The 21,372-nt window shown below is 37.4% G+C and overlaps 1 protein-coding gene and 1 pseudogene across 1 annotated transcript in view; both read left to right on the forward strand.

Annotated features, from left to right (window-relative positions):
- DCDC1 (doublecortin domain containing 1) overlaps positions 1–21,372 on the forward strand; it is a 58,190-nt gene that overhangs the window by 29,980 nt on the left and 6,838 nt on the right. The window contains exon 5 of the mRNA XM_055301103.1: positions 6,119–6,324. Coding sequence (XP_055157078.1) covers positions 6,119–6,324 — 206 coding nt within the window. The remainder of the gene's footprint in view (positions 1–6,118; positions 6,325–21,372) is intronic.
- On the forward strand, positions 15,962–16,521 carry LOC129494080 (chromobox protein homolog 1-like; annotated as a pseudogene).

The following is a 21,372-nucleotide window of genomic DNA, read 5'->3' on the forward strand; positions in this document are numbered from 1 at the left end:
ACATACTCCATTAAATATACTCCTTAAGTATACTCCATTCCTAGATCTTCATTTGCCAACCAGTTCTCCTTGCCAGGTTTCTTTTTTCTTGAAAAAATTCTCTACCATTGTGGTAATCGATGAACATCAAGGTGGTAGATGAGTCATATTTATGTTCATACTGGGGGGATATAGAGAATAAAAATGGTATATATATGTATATACAGGCAATAAAGTTTATTTTGCATAACTGATATGTTACATAAGGTGACATAAAATTAAATTTTATCAATCATGCATTTAAATGCACAAGAAAGTTAACATCTAGTAACTATACCATGTGCAGGTAGAGGAGCAAAGAATAATAAATATGGGCTTGATTCCTACCTTCAATGGGGTTAAGTATGGAAACAGAAATAGGATCTATATTTATGAAATATTTACATAATTTCAGATCATTTATGCTCTTTCCTTAATATGTAATACAGCACCTGAAATGTGGTGTGTTCTAAAACATTACTGAATGAATGAATATATGGGTAAGTAATAATAGACTGCAGTGCTCTAAGGATTCAGAGAGATTATAGATCATTGTGGGCTGGAACACTAAAGGAATATCTTAAACCAGATTTTGAAGTGGACTTGAGTCTGAGTAGGTGAAGAATGGACTTAAATATGCCCTTGGTATACTCAGGGGATAATGAGCAGATTGACTTAGGTATAATAGTGCTTTAAACCAGGATAAGATGAAGACCGAAAAGTTTGGATAGTGTCAGATTGTCAGTAAACTCTTCCGTTAAACATAAGTTTAGGCAAGGGAATACATCTTTTTCATATTCCTTGCACAGGGTCTGACACATAGGATGGATTTAATAAGTATTTGCTGACTACCTGACAGACTTGATGAGTGACTAATGGAAAACTTCAAAAGTTAGCTCCAAGAACTTCCTCTTCAGGCAATAATAAAATTGATGTGTGGTTTTTTGTTGTTGGTGGTGGTGGTTTTTTTTTTTTTTTTTTTTTTTTTTTTTTTTATTCATGAGAGATATAGAGAGAAAAAGGTAGAGACAAAGGCAGAGGGAGAAGCAGGCTCCATGTGGGAAGCCCGGTGCGGGACTTGATTCTGGGACTTCAGGATCTCATCCTGAGCCAAAGGCAGACACTCAACCACCGAGCCACCCAGGCATCCCAATAAAATTGATGTTTTAAGGAAATTCAGCTATAATTGGAATATAGGATCTCAGATATAATGGAGGAAAATAAAATACAATTAGGGCCCAGCTGGAAATGGAAAGGAAGGATGTTTTTAAGGCTTACTGTGAAGAAAGATAGCAAGAGAAGGTTTCTCTTCTTTGACTCTGTTTCAGGTCAGGTTCCCTCCAAGCAGAACCTGAGATGGGGATTTTTGTACAAGGGACTTAGGGAAACAACAGAATAGAGGAAGAATTTCGATCACGCCCTGTGTTCAGCTGAAGTCCAGCCTCAGTTTGGAGTGAGAGTTGCCCCTCCTTAAGGCCAGGGGACTGGCTATTATGTCCCCCAGTCAGTCAGTCCTTGACTGTGGACTGGACCCCTTGCTAAGAGACCATCACCTCACAGACATTTCCTGGGTAGGTGGCTGATTCCTTCAGCCAAAGGCTGTTCTCAGGAGAAGGATGCAGTTGTGAGGTGTTATAGGTTACGACTCACAGCAGCTAGAGTTTGAGTCCACTAGCCTGATAAAAGGGATTTGGTGGGGGGAAAACTACCAGTGTCATCTATTCTCTGCTATAGTCTATACAGTGCCCTGCTGAGAACCTTCCAATAGCTTCCCTTTACATCCAGAATAAGATCCAGACCCTTTATCCTGTTCTACACAATCTGGCCTCTTTCTACCCTTTGGCTTTATACATATACATTCTCTATCTATCCAAACTTTGTTTTTCTTTTTTTTTTTTTTTTAAGATTTATTTATTTATTCATGATAGACACATAGAGAGAGAGGTGGAGACACAGGCAGAGGGAGAAGCAGACTCCATGCAGGGAGCCCGGTGTGGGACTCGATCCCGCGACTCCAGGATTGCGCCCTGGGCCGAAGGCAGGCGCTAAACCGCTGAGCCACCCAAGGATCCCCCCCCCCCCAAACTTTGTTTTTCTTTCTCAAACATGCCAAGTTCATTCTCATCTAAGAGGCTTTGTCCTTGATTATTATTCTGCCTCCAATGCTCTTTCCACCCATGTTTTCATGACTGACTTCTCATTGTACAAGCCTGTCTACTCAGATGTCATCTCTTCAGAGACACATTCCACTGTTTCTTTCCCCAGGATCACATAATCTTTCCTGTTCACAACTATCTCTCTGGTGCATTGATGAATGGACACCCAAAAAATATCATCGAATGACTAAGCAATTGATTGGAGAGAAATGGCTAGGAGGAAGGGTTCAAGATCTCCCTGAGATAATGGACAACTGTGAAAGAAGTGGAAACACTGATAGGAATAAGAAATGTGAAGAGTATGTCCAATTTGTGTGGAAAGATGTGAAATTTTGTTTGATAACGGTATAAAATATATGGTAGAGTCTAGGGATGCCAGTCAGTGGAGTGTGCAACACTTAATCTCAGGCTTGTGAGTTTGAGCCCCACTTTGGGTGTAGAGATTACCTAAATAAATAAAATCTTTTTTTATTTTTATTTTTTAAAGATTTTACTTATTTATTCATGAGAGACGCACAGAGAGAGAGAGAGAGAGAGAGAGAGAGAGAGAGCAGAGACATGGGCAGAGGGAGAAGCAGGCTCCATGCAGGGAGCCTGACGTGGGACTCGATCCCGGGACTCTAGGATCACGCCCAGGGCCAAAGGCAGGCGCTAAACCGCTGAGCCACCCAGGGATCCCAAAATCTTTTTTTTTAAAAAAGGAGTACAGTTTCTAGAACTCAATTCATATTCCGGTGCAATCACCTGCCAGCTGCAAGATTTTGCTCAAGTTATTTAACTTCTCTGTGCCTCAGTTTCTTCATCTGTAGATGAAGATAATGATATTTTCTACCACATAAGCTTTTTGAGAGGACTTCATGAGTTAATATCGATAAATCATATGAAACAGTGTCCAGTTAATAGCATTATTTTAATAGAATTTAGTTAGTCTGCATAGAGGAAAGAGAAACCAGGTTGGGACCAGGGTAAGATGAGTGCTGAACCTGTGAGACAAAATGTATGGAGGCACTTACTAAAGGTTGTGCACTTGCACAGCTGAGTGTGCTTCTTTCAGTTTTGCAGTGTTGACCCTTCACTCATCTCACCCTAATCCTGACCCTGGTCTCAGTCATCAAAAGGGAAAACCCTTTATTGGTAAGATTCTCTAAATCTGGGCACCTGCAACACCTCCTCCCTGTGGCCTTGGTGGGAGAGGTTCCTTTTTTTATTTCTTTAAGATTATTTTTAAGTAATCTCTATACCCAACATGAGGCTCAAACTCACAACCCTGAGACCAAGAGTCACATGCTCCACCAACTGAGCTAGCCCAGCACTCCAATGTGGGAGTGGTTTCTTGCAGTTGTCAATCTCTAGATTGCCTCACTGTCCTTTGGTTGCTTCTCCATCTTTTCCATTACCAATGCCCTGTAGTCAGTCCTCTCTGCTCAAATACTCTGAGTGGTGGATTCTGTCCACCCAGAAATTCTGGGATGTGGGGGAAGAAACCAGTATTCATGGAGTACCTTCAATGCTTTAGGTACTTTAACAAATAAAATGTTTAATCTTCGTCAGGCAGGGGAGTAGTACCCACTGGATACTTTATAGGATGAAATCAGAGAATTTTAACTCATCTAGGGTCACCAAGTAAGGGAGTTGTTACTCAAACCTAGTTTGAAGGTTTATACCCTTTCACTATGCAAAGCATCTGTGTGTGTGTGTGGTTATGTCCAGATTGTAGATTAACTATCAAACTACAAGAATTTATTATTTTTTCCTGTGAGAGTGATTTTTTTTATTTTCAGAGAGATACTAACCATCAGTGTTTTACCCCCACCCCACTTTCTCCTCCTCTTCCTTATTTATTAATTGTGGTAAATTCACATAACAAAATCAATCATTTCTAAATAAACTATTCATTGGCATTCAGTACATTCACAGTGTTGTGCAACCACCTCTTCTATCTAGTTTCAAAACATTTCCATCATTCCAAAATAAAACTTCTTACCTATTAAATTTTTCTCCCTTTCTGCCCTCTTCCCACACCTGCAACCATTAGTCTGCATTTTGTTTCTATGGATTTACCTCTTCTGGATATTTCATATAACGGAATTACCCAGGATATTGACTTTTATGTTAGGCTACTTTCACTTAGCATAATGGCTTGAAGTTCATCCACATTGTAGCATGTATCAGTACTTCATTCCTTTCCTCAGTTAATAATATTCCATTGTATGTATGTACTACATTTTGTTCATTCATCCATTGGTGGATATTTGACTTACTCTTTTGGCTGTTGTGAATAGTGCTGCTATGAATATGCATGTACATGTATTTATTTGAGTACCTGTTTTTTATTCTTTTGGGCATATGAACTCATGAATGTCTAGTTTATTTTCTAATTTCTATCAATTTTAGATTACAAAATGACTAAATGCAGTAATTTCTGTAAAAATATTTTTTCTCTTAAAGGTTTACTCATATCTATAGTCTTAGTTTATTTTGAAGTTTTTTTTTAAAGATTTTATTTATTTATTCATGAGAGACACAGAGAGAGAGAGAGAGAGAGAGAGAGAGAGAGAATGAGAGAGAGAGGGGCAGAGACACAGGCAGAGGGAGAAGCAGGTCCATGCAGGGAGCCCGATGTGGGACCTGATCCTGGGTCTCCAGGATCAGGCCCTGGGCTGAAGGCAGCACTAAACCACTGAGCCACCCAGGGCTGCCCCTATTCACAAGTTTTGCTCTTATTTTTACCTACTCTGTATGTATGTGTGTGTGTATATGTGTGTGCCTATGTACACAAGAGAGAAAGAGAAAGACAATTTTTTTTTTTAACACTTAAGGTGGCCATTCTGGGACCCAAAGTTCCCAGAACTATTTGCTTGTTTCATATCAATACTTGCAGATTTTATATAAAGTACCATTTTTAGGTCAAAGAGGCCATGTGTCTGAGGTAATAATAATAGAGAAGGGTTATTTAGAAATGTGGGCAAACAAATGCAGCTATTTTCAATTGTATCCAAGTAAAATTTTATTTCTCTCATTAGAACAAATATAGAGCAGATGAAGGAGGGATCAATGTACATGTAAAATCACATAAATTTTGTAATTTATGTGAAAAGAAAATATAATCTAAAATAAATTGAATGCACAAATAAAAAATAATCCAGGTATAAATTATTTATTTATGAAATAATACCTTTTGAAAAGAGAAGGATGCTAATAGCAACCTAACTATGCAATATACTACACTTCTGTTCTTACCCTTCCATTTTCAAAGTCATACATAGTAATTTAGCTTCCCTGCCATTACTATGAGGGTGGTTTTGAAATATAAATTCCTACATACATCTTTGAAAATGCATAGGTCAAAGTAAACTGTTAATGCAGAGCTGATTTTCACTTTTAGTGAAATATTTTGAATCCCTCACCAAAGATGTGCTAGAAGGCACTTTCATTCTAGTCACAGGAGAAGAATAATGTATAAGGTTACTATTTGGAGGTCATCATCTTTAAAACAACATGGATAATAAATCATATTAAGGAGAAAAAAGCATTTTCCCCAACCCTAAAGAACACAAAAGTTCAGGACCCATATTGTTTTGTAGTAAGCAAAGGACCTTGGACCCTTTCAATGGAGCCTTTCAGCCCAGTGCATCTGATCAGTGATAGAGGCATGCTAAGGTGAATTTTAATTAGGACTAAATTGTGGTATTACTCTTTCATACCCTGAACATCTGTTCCCTTCAGAAATGATGATTTATGCAGGCTATCAGAGCAGACAGCTTGCTACAGCTTATGTCACGGTTAGTGGGAAGCTGGTGGTAGCATTTCAGAAAACCAGCATCTAAATGGAGACTGGCCAGTGTGTATGATATAGGTAAGAGGGGGAAGGGATGTATGGTGTGTCCATTTCTAGTTTTGAAGCCAAATATTGACTTGACTTTAAAAAAAAAATTCTCTTCTAGACCATCTGTTGTTAATGAAGAAAGTAACTTGGACAATGAATGGGCTGATGCTTCCTACTGATGTTAAAAGACAGAAAACCAAGCCTGTTCTTTCTGTTAGAATGAAGAAACTTAGTGAGAAGACCTCAGTCCGAATTCTGTTCTTTAAGAATGGCATGGGACAAGATGGGCATGAGATTACAGTGGGAAAGGAAACAATAAAAAAGGTAATGTTGTATGAAATATCAAAGTATAAATTAAATTTCAAAGTTTTCATGCCTTCTGAAATGTGTTGGTTTTTCCTTAAAATAGCAGTGTCAACTAATAAACTGAAATATTACAAAGATATATTAAATGCAGTACTTTAACTGTTTAGAAGCATGTTTACTGTACTAAACAATATAAATCACCTTAGTAAAGCAACAAGATTTCTTTGGCTAACATATAGCTGACCATTTACTTAGTTAAAAGGTATGTTTACACTTAGAGAACATTCTAGTTGTTTACAATATTTTATAAAATATTTAGATTGAAGCCCATCTAATCTAGCTCAAATCTAGAATCTGCTCCTTTTCATTTAAAAATAATAAGACCAAAAAAAAAAAAAAAATGACCGGGGTCAGCCTGGGTGGCTCAGCGGTTTAGTGCCGTCTTCAGCCCAGGGCCTGATCCTGGAGACCCGGGATCGAGTCCCACGTCAGGCTCCCTGCATGGAGCCTGCTTCTCCCTCTGCCTGTGTCTCTGCCTCTCTCTCTCTCTGTGTCTCTCATGAATAAATAAATAAAATCTTTTTTAAAAAGTAAAAATAAAAATAATATGACCTAGAAGCACCCTTGCTTCTTAAATGAGTAAGTAAAGGCCAAAATAACCAAGATTCCTTTTAAAAGCACATATATGCATTTTTAAAAGCAAATCTAGATGGGTCTAAGAAAAATTAGGAAACAATACAGCAAACTTTAAGAAACAAATTTTGTGATATAAATATATCTTTTTTTAAAGGATGTGTATATTTCCCAGATCATCTTTGATCTGACAAAAATTTGGAGGAACTAATGAGAGTTTGAAGAAAAAAAAATATTTTTTACAGATAAGGGTTTTTCAACCCAATCTTAAAGCACCTAATAATAGCAACTAAAATGTATTAAGTATGTATTAGGGAGACCGTGAAACACAACTAAATTGTCTAGGTGTTAATCCTGGCTTTGTCATTGAATCTATGAGACTTTGGACACCCTACCGTCTCAGAGCCTTCATCTAAAAAATGGGAATAGAGATGCCTGGGTGGCTCAGTGGTTGAGCATCTGCCTTCGGCTCAGGGCGTGATCCCACGGTCCCCAGATCGAGTCCCACATCAGGCTCCCTGCCTGGAACCTGCTTCTCTCTCTGCCTATGTCTCTGCCTGCCTCTCTCTCTCTGTCTCTGATGAATACATAAATAAAAATATTTTAAAATAAATAAATAAAAATAAAAAATGGGAATAACAATAGTGCCTGCCTCACAGAAATGACATGAAAATTCAATATGATATGCATGAAGTGCCAGCACCCAGAAAGTTCCCAATAAATATATGCTATTATTATCTTTAGAACTCATAAATATACATCTAGTAGTTAGAAATTATTTCTCTTACTAATGGGAGGCATTTATTATGAAATAAATTTAGGTATAAATAGTTTTATCATGTCAGATTATTTTCAAAATGACTTTTGGTTGAACCAGGTGAATAGTTGACTAGATATTGGAGATTGTTCTTATTTAAATATCTATTTCTTCATCTTTTTATTTTTGTGGTTATCTCATAACCACAACTGGATAAGAGTACTTACTGAGAATCTGGGAAACCAGGTTTTATTTCCTTCTTATCTTCAGATTTGGATTATGAGTAAAACAAGGGATATTACACACCAGAGCAAATTGCTAAGGGAAGTTGTAACATCTTCCCCTGGAGATTTTGAAAACTAGAAAACATGGATATATCTCTTGGTTTTGTTAAAATGCAGTCATTCTTGGAGATAGAAGCTAGATTAGATAACCTCTTGAGTTCACTTCAGTTCAATCTTTGTAATTCTATGCCTTGGTGGTAAAATGGGGGGTAATAGTCACTCTTAAAGATTATATGTTCTTAGATGAAAGGTTGAGTATAAGTAAAAATGTCACTGCTATTTTACTTTTTGACTCTAGAGAGCAATTTATTTAAAACTCGATGATCAAGCAATTCTTTAGCTTATTTTTTTTCCTTACAATTTTTAAAATTTAATGAATTTTCATGATTTATAAAATTCAGGACATGATTCAGTAATAAGCATTTTGTAAATATTTGATTAAATATCACTTTTAATACAGCATCAATAATAATAACTGTGTAATAACAGATGAAAACTACACTTATATTGGTCAGCACTACATAATTCATAGAACCGTAAAAATCACTGTGTTGTACACCTACCTGAAACTATCTAACACTGTATGCCAACTATACTTCAAATAAAAAATATTAAATAAACAAATATCATTTATAAGAACAAGGTAAAGGATAAAAGGCAAGAGAATTAGGGCCTTGAGTATCAATAGAATTTGTGAAGGGAAAAAGTAAGACCAGCTAATTATTTTTTTTTGTTTTTTCTTCCAGCTAATTATTTTGTAAATAAAATTTTAAGTTTGAGTTTTGTTGGTAATCACAAGATAATACCATATTTATAAATTAACTACCAAGTCAATAACAGGAATAAAAATGTGGCATGGTCCCAGGAGAAACAAAATTATTTTCTTTTTTATGATAAAATATTATTCAGGGATTAGAAGTTACTTTTAGGTTATTATGAAGTATTAAAATAGGATGTAAAAGACTCTTAATTTGGTGAAGGCTACTGCAGTGGGATAAAGAGAAAATTATTGAAGATGGTGTTATAGTAAGTTAATTAAGGCATAAAAGTCTGCTCTGAGCTCAGAATAGAGCCATAGGAAAATGGCTCAGTTTTCTTAAAATAGTGCAAAACCAGAAGGAAATCCACATACTTATTTAGAAAGTTAATTAATTAAGAGCTTTGAAGTGAGAGCCAAAGTGATATATTTCTTCACTAAACTCAGGCTATCCCAACTATGGCCCATCTCTTTGAAACTTGAAGCAGATGGCTTTAGAATTACTTGGTATGGTTTAATAATAACAAAAAAAATAATAATAATCACACAGCACCTGCAACTGTGGGGTATAGGCTAAACATATGTATCCAGGGGTTGAAAATGTAAAAAGAAAAAATTTCTGGGCACAAGATGCAAAGTTAACGGAAAATGAAAAATGTCTGCTCCAGAGATGTAACTTTTTAAGGTTAACATTGTGATGGTGGGTAAGTTTTATTTTCTATTAATTATCTCTTAGATTCCTTGTCAGAGAAATAGTGTTAACTGTATCAGTTATTTTATTATTTAGGATACCATTCTTCATGAGAAATATTTATTTTTTTCTTAGCAGTTAATAGTTATATCTTACCCATTTGGTGTTTTTTGCTTGGTTTTCCATGTACTATCACAAATGGCACAAGATTGTAATGGTGAAGAGAACAATGAAAAAGATAATGAAGAAATGAAACAATGAAAAAGTGCCCTGTCCTCTCAGTCCAATTTGAATTGATTGTTCTCCATAACCTATATCCTCGGATGTCCCTTCAACCTCAACTGCGGATTCTTTCACTCTCTCCTCTGTTGGATCCCTCTCTCCTACTTCTCTAATCTTCCTTTGTCTTCATTTAGTCTATTGGACACATATTCCAGTTGCTTTCTAAGAAAGAGAACATGGTATATAAATTTTTTAAGATCTTGGGAAATCATTCTTTCCTCCAAATGCTCAAGGTATTGCTCCATTGCTTCTTGTTCCCAGTGTTGCTATTGAGAAGTCTAATACCATACTGATTCCTCATCCTTTGTAGGTGACCTGCTTTTAATTTTTCCCTCTGAAAACATTTAGAATTATCTCTTGGTTCCCAGTGTTCAAGTATTTCCAAGATGTGCTAGGTACTCATTCAGATGTCTTTTCAGTCTGAAAGTCTTACCCTCTCTCTCTTCTGAAATTTTGTTGAATTATTTCTTTGACAGTATCTTTTTTCTTTTCTTTTTCTGTTCTGGTTTTATGGAACTCCTATTTATATATTTTGGATTTCTGAACTGAACTTCTAATTTTCTTATTTGCGTGATTTCCTTATCTTTACCGTCTAACCCAATGAATATTTTTGCTTCTGCTTCCTGCACTATCTCTGTTTCCTGTAAGTATTTGTTTTGTTTGTTGTTTTTGTTTTCTGTCCTTCATGTTTCAGAGATTTCTTAAAGATGGGTTAGTCTTCCATCAATATTTAAAAGTGAAGAACTCAACACCTATTGAAAAGCTCTTGAGCATAGGGATGTCTTATTGAGGCATGGGTTGCATTGGAGAGTGTTTTGTCTAGGCTTTTCTTTAGGGTGAGAGGTGTGGCTAATTGTGTGTTTGTATGTCTTTACTCTGGGGCTGATCAGTTTCTCCAGCTAGAATCTGCCAATCTGAGCAATCTCATAGTCAAGTAGAGAAGGGGACTAGGAGTTGCACTTTCAGTATGTAGATTTTCATTTAATTCCCCTATTTTCAGTAAGCTGCCCTCATTCTCAGCTCTGCCTGGTGCCTCTGATTTCAGAGCTGTGGTTTAGCTTCTCTAGAGACCAAATCTCCTGTCTTCTCTTCTGGTGATAGACGTATAGTTGCCTGAATGCTTGGTGTTTGGGGGTTTAACTCCTTTTTATAGAAATAATGAACTTATTTTCAACCTACTTTTTAGAGGTATCTGATGGCTCAAATTTCTGAGCTTTTCTGGAATTTTGCACTAGAAAGCAAGTTTACTTCTACCTTCAGTTTTGAAGTTTCTGGTCTGCTAAATTATTTACTACTTAACTTATTTTTCCTCTGTCTCACAGAATTTTTGTTACTGGAATTCCTTTTCTGATTCTCTCTCTCTCTCTGTCTCTTTTTATTTTTTTTTCTCTCTTTTTAAGGATTTTATTTATTTATTCCTGAGAGACAGAGAGAGAGGCAGGGACACAAGCAGAGGGAGAAGCAGGCTCCATGCAGGGGACCCGATGTGGGACTTGATCCCAGAGCTTTGGGATACCCCGTTAGCTGAAGGCAGATGCTCAACTGCTGAGCCACTCAGGCGTCCCAGATTCTCTCTCTTTTTTAAAATGCTAAGTATTGGTCTTTTATTTAACATTGATAAAGCTGAGGGCAGCCTGGTTGGCTCAGCGGTTTAGTGCCTCCTTCAGCCCAGGGCATGATCCTGGAGACCCGGGATCGAGTCCCACATCAGGCTCCCTGCTTGGAGCCTGTTTCTCCCTCTGCCTGTGTCTCTGCCTCTCTCTCTCTCTCTCTCTCTGTGTGTGTGTGTGTCTCTCATGAATAAATAAATAAGATTTTTTTTAAAAAGCTGATTTTTTCGATGAAAAGATAGTTCTAATATCTTCTTACCCTAATGGATTGTTTTGCCCATTGCAATGGGGTTTGTACATTTGATTTGGAAAACATAGTTTCAATCTACTTGAGTGAGAACAGAATTCCTTTTTTTGTCACCTGGAAACATAAGATACTTATTATAGACAAAGGGCCTGCAGTGTTTCTCCAAGTATGGTTCATAGGACACCTGCATCAAAATCATCTGAACTGTGTGTTAAAAATTCAAACTGTTGGGCCCCCACTCCAAGCCTATTGAATTAAGAATTTCCCGAGTGTTGGCCTTGGGAATCTGAATTTCAACAAATGTGTCCAGATGATTTTTAGCCCTACTAAGTTTAAGAACTCTTGTTCTGGTATTCTAAAACTTCAAATTTACTGATAATGGAAATCTTCATAAATTCCTTATTTGTTTAGCATATTTCTCATATAGTATGAGAAAAGGAAAATAAGTTGTATGACATAGAAAATGAGTTATGGGAAATTAGACCACTCTGAACTAGTGCACGGAGTTAAGAAATCAGGAAGAGGAAAAATTCTACAAGTTAGCAGGGAGTAGTCCATGTGGCAACTCTGACTTAGAAGAAATAAGCATTCCTTTAATATTTGTATGTAAACATATTCCATTATAGTGGTTTTTCCCTGTTACTACTAAAAAAACCACATAAAGATTGAAAGAATATCTTATATGTGACTGTCAGTGTATAGATAAATTATGGATGCCCTTAAATTAGAGGAAAATCCAGACTTTTATGATGCTCATATTTTTTTTAAAGATTTTATTTATTTATTCATGAGAGACACACAGAGAGAGGCAGAGAAGCAGGCTCCATGCAGGAAGCCCGACGTGGGACTCGATCATAGGTCTCCAGGATCAGGCCCTGGGCTGACGGTGGCACTAAACCACTGAGCCGCCCGGGCTACCCATGCTCACATTTGTTAATTGGGAAAAATAACTCAGTAAGCCTAAACAAGAAAAGACTTCAAGAAAATGTTCAATTTTAAGGGAACCTGGGTGGCTCAATTGGTAGAGTCTGCCTTTGGCTCCGGTCATGATCTCAGGGTCCTGGGATTGAGCACTGCATTGGGCTCCTTGCTTAGCAGGGAGCCTGCTTCTCCCTCTCCCTCTGCCTGCTGCTCTCCCTGCTTGTGCTCTCTCTCTCTCTGTGTGTCAAATAAATAAAATCATAAAAAAAGAAAATATTTAAGTTTAAGAAACATACAATTCAATAAAAAATATAGCATAATAGCATTACTAAGGGATGCCTGGGTGGCTGAGCGGTTGAGTGTCTGCTTTTGGCTCAGGGCATGATCCTGGAGCCCCTTTGAGAAGCCTGCTTCTCCCTCTGCCTATGTTGCTGCCTCTCTCTTTCTGTGCCTCTCATGAATAAATAAATAAAAACTTTAAAAAATACAGTATTATTATGTAATGTTCACACACAAATCAGTAACTGTAATAGTAGAGATTTTTTCCAATAGTATGGGTTAAAGAATTTAGACAACATTTTAAAAGATACAAAGGAGAGTACCTGGAATAACAAAATTTGATTCAGGATGCTCACCATGGATTTCAACGGGGGAATGTCATGCATAATTAGTATGTTAGAAGTTCTTTAAAGGATTTTTTGTGATAGGCGAGGAAAAGCCCATTGATACTATTATTGTTTTAAAAATTAGTCTAGTGTTCATACCGGGGATTAATATCAGCAGATTTTTTTGAAGTATGGAATTTGATACTGTAGTTTATTTTCAAGGGACCATGAATAGCCGAATCTCTTCTATTTTTTGTCAATTTTAGGATTATACAATTGGATTATTTTGGAATGCCATAAGTAATTGGTAGTCAGAATTTTTTTTCCTGAATAAAAACCTAAGAGGAAGGCAGGGCAGGAATATGTTTCCTCAGTTGTAATAAAAGCAAATGAGAATTTTCAGTTTATGGATTTACTTACAAATGATCCTTAAGGGCAGATAATCCTTAACATTAAGATCACAGATTTTATGAAATCATCTAATTAAGCAACGTTGAAAATTGTGAATTAGAGAAGTTAGCTGCCCTATGCAAAATAGATCAACTGGAATAGCTAGGATTAGCTATTTTCCTACTTAAACATGTTTTCTTCATTATGGGAAAGTGCCACAAATACACTTTTTATTACATTTTAATTCCTATATGTTCTCACTTTTTAAAAATGAGTTACCATAACCATGAAAAAACAGATCTGTTTATAGCCATAACAGAATAACTAGTATCAGACTAGCCATCCTACTTTAAACAACTAGAATTGGACAAAATTTATGAAACAATGATTTTTAACATTAGATAATGTTTTAAGAGAAGAAAAGTTGAGGTGAATCCTACAATGTATCACATCTTTATACCTAGAGGCAATTTTTGGACTGTGGTATAGGGAGAGAAAATCCAAGAAAAACATAGGGGTCTCTACAAGTTGAGGAGAAAGACACCAAAGTTCTAGGAGATGGAAATGTCTGGAATTTTCCATGAAATGCCATAAATGAAGAAACTATTTAGATAATAGTTCCCAAAATTTGCTTGGGGTTCCCTTGTATCCTTGGCTAAATTGTAAGTTGTTCATGCACAGGGTGAACTCCATAAGGCTTGGCAGAAACAACTAATTACCAAGGAAATAACAACTAATAGAAATGTGAAAAGGAAATAACTATGGAAGTATGCCCAGGGTAGGGATACGTTCGTGTTTTGACCTGTTAGAGGGAAGAGATTTTGTCGAACATGTGGGAAATTCACAAAGATCTCAAAAAAGGTAATCATTATCCAAGAGAAAAGTAAATCAGTAGAAACAGGACACCCTCCTCCCTGCTATAGAGTTAACAGTAGAAATATTTTTTAAGAAAGGTTTTATTTATTTATTTGAGAGAGAGCACATGTGCACAAGAGCAGAGAGGAGGGGCAAAGGGAGAGGGAGAAGCAGAATCCTCGCTAAGCAAGGAACCCAACCTGGGGCTTGACCCCAGGACGCCAGGACCTAGGGACCATGACCTGAGCAGAAGGCAGACGCTCAACCAACTAAGCCACACAGGAACCCCCTAAAAGACGTTTCAGGGGCAGCCCGGGTTCCCTAGCGGTTTAGCGCCACCTGCAGCCCAGGGTGTGACCCTGGAGACCCAGGATTGAGTCCCACATCGGGCTCCCTGCATGGAGCCTGCTTCTCCCTCTGCCTGTGTCTCTGCCTCTCTATATCTCTCTATCTCCCACAAATAAATAAATAAAATATTTTTTAAAAAGGAAGAGCAATGGAAGGAAATATAAGGAGTTTGGAAATAGACCCATGCATATTGGGGCAAGTTATTCTTGATAGTCTGATGGGGAAATGATAGTCATTTTGACAAATATTGCTGAAAATTAGATATCTGTGCTAAAAATTATCTTGATCCCTACCTCATACCATCACACAATTTCATTTAAAGTTTATCAGAGATCTAATTGTAAAAATTAAATCTTATCAGTGCTAGGAGAAAATCCTTACAATTTTGGGGTAGGCACAGATTTCTTAGATGGCTTAAAAAATATCAACTAAAAAATTTTAAAGAAAGATGAAATGTACCTTATCCAATAAAAAACCCCAAATATGCTCTTCAAAAGACAACATTAATAAAATGAAAAAGTCTAGCCACAGATTAGGAGAAAATATTCAGAAAGCACATACCTAACAAAAAAAAACTTGTATTCATATTATATCAAGATCTCTGATAATAGAAGACAACACAATAAAAATAGACACTCTACTAAAAAGAAAATAGACATCAACCTTAAGAACTTGAAAAGATATTCAACATTAGTCATCAAAGAAATGCAAATTAAAACTATAATTAGTTACCACTATGCACACATCAGAATGGCCAAAATCAAAAAGACTGGCAATACTAAGTGTTGGTGAATATCTGGAATAACTGGAAGTCTCACCTAATAGCAGACAAGAATGCAAAATGATACAGCCACTTTGCAAACTTCTTTGGCAGTTCTTATAAAGTTAAACATACATTTACCACACAATCTAGCAATCCCCTTTCTGGGTATTTACCCAAGAGAAATAATATATGTCAACACAAAGACTTCTGGGTGAATGTGCAGAGTGGCTTTATTCATAATAGGCCTGACTAGAAACTACCGAAAAGTCCCATCAACAAGTGAGTGGATACTCTTGTTAACTGAGTTCAGGGCAACTGGCCAGGGCCTGTGGTATGCTGCTTCAGTGAGGGCCTTGACTTGTAGCCACAGGCTTGTTGCTTTTCTGGGTACCACTCTCCCTGACCACTAGAATCAATGCGCCAGTAGCAAGGCTCTGATTCCTCTCTGGCTGTTGGGTACTGCTCTGAGGAGTGTCACCGTTTAGACTAGAAAGCTGGTAGGCACTAGGGGGATGACCCAAAACAAGAAGAAAGTGGAGGAGATGCTAGATGAGGTGCTCTTTTGTTTTTTGTTTGGATACGTGGTGGAAAAACTTCTTGACCGTCAAATGGTAAAGGGCAAAGTGGAATACCTCCTACAGTGGAAGGGGTTCTGAGGTGAGGTTAACATGTGGGAGTCCGAAGAGAACCTGGATTGCCCTGATCTCATCACAGAAAACAGCACATGAGACAGATAATCAGTGAGGTAAGCACAAAGCTGAATCTGGTTCTGAAGATAGGGGAGTGGAGAGCAAACCAAAGCAGAAGAAAGAAGAGTCAGAAAAGCTAGAGGCTTTGCCCAGGGTTTGGAGCCAGAGAGGATTATTGATGCTATAGATTCCAGTGGATAACTCATGTCCCTGATGAAATGGAAAAACTCTGATGAGCCTGACCTAGTCCTTGACAGGGAAGCCAATGTCAAGTGCCACAGGTGGTCATATACTTCTATGAGGAAACGCTAATATGGTATTGTTACCCCTTGGAGGATGATGATAAAAAAGATAACAAGAATTTACTCTCCTGTCACATCTGACTGTGGGTTGGTTTGTTTCTTCTTTCTTTCTTTCTTTCTCTTTCTTTCTTTCTTTCTCTCTTTCTTTTCTTCTTTCTTTTTAAAGATTTATTTATCTATTTATTCATGAAAGAGAGAGAGAGAGAGAGGGAGAGAGAGAGAGAGGCAGAGACACAGGTAGAGGGAGAAGCAAGCTCCATGCAGGGAGCCTGACATGGGACTCGATCCCAGGGCTCCAGGATAACCACCTGGGCTGAAGGTGGCGCTAAAAAGCTGAGCCACCTGGGCTGCCCTGACTGTGGGCTTCACATGGGGAGAGAAGGAGTTCTACTTGTCTTGACACCACAGAGGTGGTTTAAGATGTCCTTTGAAGAAACAGTACCATTTCTGGGCTCTACAGCAGCCCAAGTGCTTCCATGCTGTGTAGTTTGCACACCCATCCCATTGAAGGGGAAGAAAGAGAAGTGTTGCAAGACAGCCCATTCTGTACTTTGCGGAGAAAGGCAAAGGGCCTTCCATTACAAAATTTACAGATGGGTGTGTGGGAGAACAGGAGATACTGTAGATTTTCAAAGCACATCTGTACAACCCAGAGCCTTCTTTCCAATAGTGTTAAATTTGCATTTTTACAGTGTTGCATGTGTGTAGTTTTTGGCTACTACTGGTGTATTATTTGGGAGTGGGAAGGATGGAGGTGGCAGGGAATAGAGATGGGTAGGATCATTCTTGTTAAAATTTGGTGCCTTATTGGGGAAATGGTGAAACAATAGAAAGAGTAAACTATTGGTGATTTGGTTCTGTGTCCAGAATATTTTATCTTTTCAAAAAAGTCATTGGCAAGCTAAATGAGGACTGTGAAAGACTGTTTAAAAGCTGTGAATGCCTGAAATTTATAAGCCCAAGTATCCCCTGCCTGAGCTTAATGTTGTTCCCAACAAAAAACTAAGCCAGTTAATAAGTTACCAAAGTTGCCATTTGGGGGATAGAAACTGGTTGAAGAGGAAGATTCTTATTGAAGCATATATGTAAGCAGATGGTTCTGTCTTAGAGGTGCTAATTCCTTAAATTGATAAAAAGACCCTTTTCCAAGTAATGAAGTTTTAAACATCAGCTTGCCACTCCCCCCCCCCCCCCCACCAAGACACTGGCTGGGGTATTTGGGGAGGGAAAAAGAGTTGTATAGAAGGTGGAAGAGTAAGGAAAGAGTAGGGACTCTCCTCTCAGGGTGGAAAACTCTTAGAGCCTGTTATTTGAACTTTGAACTCTGAAATCATTGGTGGCAGGGTTCAGTCACTAACAGTACAAGTTCATTGGTTCACTTCCAGAGTTGAATGATTTCAAAAGCCCTGGTCTTAGGAGATTAAACTTTCATACTGGGGCAGTGGTTCACTTTAAAACACAAAACAATTTTTTTTTTAATCCTGAGAATTAACTGTTACCCAAAATGCTGTTTTGAATCATGAGATCCATCTATTCTTGACGTCGTCTAGGTCCATCTAGAACTCCACTGTGGGGACACTGAGTGGCTCAGCAGTTGAGCGTCTGCCTTCGGCTCAGGGCCTGATCCTGGAATCTGGGATCAAGTCCCACATCAGGCTCCTAGCAGGAAGCCTGCTTCTCCCACTGCCTGTGTCTCGGCCTCTCTCTCTCTGTCTCTGTCTCTGTCTCTGTGTCTCTCATGAACAAATAAATAAAATCTTTTTAAAAACCCAAAACAAATTGAACTCCACCGTAAAATCTTTTTAGGCACGTGTTAGGTTCCTGTGAAAACTTTATTTAAATGTAAACTCAATACCATATTGTTAGTTTTGGACTTAATAAAACTCTAGATTTATAATCCTTAAAAAATGAGTGGATAAACACATTGTGCCATATCCATACCAGCAATAAAATGGAACAGATATTGTGGTAAATGAAAGAAGCTAGGTACAAAATAATACTTGCTATATGATTCCATTTAGGTGAAATTGCCAAACAGACAAAACTGCTCTCATGACAGACAGGATCATTGGTTTCCTGTGGCCAAGTACTGAACTGTGATTGCAGGAACATGAGGAATTGTGCAATGGAAAGGATATATTCTATATCTTGATTGTAGTGATGGTTACACAGATAAATTTTTTTTCTACCTTCATTAAACTGTACACTTAAAATAGGTACAGCTTATTTCATGTATGTTGTACATCAGAATAATAGTTTTAAAAAGCAAATAACAGTATGATTAGCATTAAAACATTTTAAAGTAACTGGGCTATTTAATTATTTTAAGAGCTCAATTAAGGATAGAATATATAAGTATGTATTAATAGATTACTTGGAAAAATCTCATCTGGTTATCTACTTCTCATTCACATTTTAATAATAAAATGCCAGAACACCTACATTTCAAATTCACCAGAAATAATTGCTTTTACAGATCATAGTGATGTTCATTATTAGTGAGAGCAAATAACTAGATCTGGCATGCATTCTATCACCCACTTTTATGAGAAAAAGACAAATAACAGGCCAGTAAATTTATTTCCAGGATTTATTCAGAAAAGTACCTTTAAGCTATTTAATAAGAGGGAACAAATTCATCCCAATCCCCTGGCATCTTCAGGTTGAAATAGTGATCGTAGTTTTTATTGTCATTATAATATGTTGGTCTTAGCAGGGAATTATGCTCAGTACATTTTATTACATTTTAATTCTTTGGAAATTCACAATGTATTTAATATAGTCTTTTAGTTAGCAAAAAACATTTATAAAAAATAGATGCGTTTTCTCAAAATATTCATGATAACTTGTACTCTCTTCTACCCAACAAGTACAATTGCCAAAGGTGGAATATTTTTCATAATCCAATGAATTAATTCCATAATTATCCATTAATTTTCAGTTTTCAGCTTCCTAAATTTCTTTTAAAATTCTTCTCTGGGTTCTTAATTAAATGATTTGCTTCTTAGGTTTATGTAGTGAATACTGTTGTAATCTATTTGCTGTACAAATACTCATTGAGTTAGTTGAAACAGTGTTACTTATTGAGTTAGTTAAAACCAGTGTTCCTGCCCCCCCGCCCAGCAATTTTTTTCTGTTAGGATGACATTAGCTGCAAATAATAGAGAATGCTGATTTAAACAGACTTATGCAAAAAGGAAGCAAGAAATTCAGAAGTAAGACAGTTTTAAGCATAGTATGATAGGACCAGTTACATTTTTTTAAGTTTTAGTTATTTAAGTAATCTCTGACCCAACACGGAACTCGAACTCATAACCCTGAGATCAGTCACATGCTCCCCTGACTGAGCCAGCCAGGCACCTCCTAGTTATGTTATTTTTAATTTTCTGGATTTTATGTTCTTTCATATGTTGGTAACAGGATCGCTGCTGTATAGCCAGCTACAATTTTGGCTAGTGGCAGAAAAGGACTATTTCTTCCCTGTGAATGATTAAGCCTTTTCCAAAATCCTTACTTATGTCTCATTGGCAGAGCTAGATTATGTGTCTACTCCCAAACTGATGAGAGGCATGGGACCACCATGACTGACCTAGATCAATTAGGATAACTGTAGTCTTTTAGTCCAAAGAGGTAAAAGTGAACCTCTAACCAAAATCAACACAGCAAGGCTGAGGCAAAGAATGAATATTGGGTAGGCCATGAAGAGTATTACTACAAATGTGAAGAGATTTTATTTCTTAAGGTCAGTATAAGGTTAGTGCTCTGGTAGCAAAAACAAGTAGTTTTATTTGTAAATTCCCTTTTCTAGAATTACACATTCTTTTTTAAAAAAATTAATTTAATTTCTAAGATATGACAGACTTGAGCATGTATAAGTGCTGGTAGGGAAAATCTCACTGAGAAGGAATAGTTGAATATATATGAAAGAGAAGAAATGATAGATAATATATACTGCTTTAAAAGTTGAGACAGGGGGATCCCTGGGTGGCTCAGCGGTTTAGCGCCTGCCTTTGGCCCAGGGTGCGATCCTGGAGTCCCGGGATCGAGTCCCACTTCGGGCTCCCGGCATGAAGCCTGCTTCTCCCTCCTCCTGTGTCTCTGCCTCTCTCTCTCTCTCTCTCTCTCTCTGTCTGTCTATCATGAATAAATAAATAAATCTTAAAAAAAAAAAGTTGAGAGCAAACGTAATTGAAAGCATAGGTAGAATATTGGCCTTAGATAGGAGAAAGGATCCTTACAACTAGAGGGAAAAGGAGAGAATAGATATAGAAACATATAGGCTTGTAGTTTTGGCAGCAGGAAGATGAGGCTTCAATATTCTGTCTGATGTAAGGCCATTCCATCTGCCAAAAATAAACAGGGAAGTAGAGAAGGGGAGGGCAGAGAGAGAGCAGAGATGGTTTGAGATATTTATTACAGTAAGCAGAGAGATTTGACCAAACAAATGAAATAAAAGTGACTAGCTGGTATTGAAAGGTCATGGAGTTTGGTGACTATGAATAATGCTAGTGCTGATTTGCTCATTTGTGTGATTTCTCCAGGAGCACAAAGATTCTTGGTGTGTGCATAGCATGTGGATAGTTAAGCATCAGACAGTTAGGATTTTGTGGCAAAAGTTATGCATGCATGAGGAAGAATGACTAGAGTGAAGGAAGGTGGTGCGGTTGAGGGTCAGGTTGCTTTGCTTAGAGTTGGGGAGAAATCTTGAAATAACATCGTAACAGGGATACCTGGGTGGCTCAGCGGTTGAGCGTCTGCCTTTGGCTCAGAGCCCGATCCCGAATTTCTGAGATCAAGTCTCACATAGAGCTCCTTGCATGGAGCCTCCTTCTCCTCCCTCTGCCTCTCTCTCTGTGTCTCTTATAAATAAATAAAATCTTTAAAAAACAAAACAAAACATTGTCAGTAATAACCTTTCCCATCTTCCCATCC

This window comes from Nyctereutes procyonoides, unplaced genomic scaffold (assembly GCF_905146905.1).
Source record: "Nyctereutes procyonoides isolate TBG_1078 unplaced genomic scaffold, NYPRO_anot_genome, whole genome shotgun sequence".
Taxonomy (NCBI): Eukaryota; Metazoa; Chordata; class Mammalia; order Carnivora; family Canidae; genus Nyctereutes; species Nyctereutes procyonoides.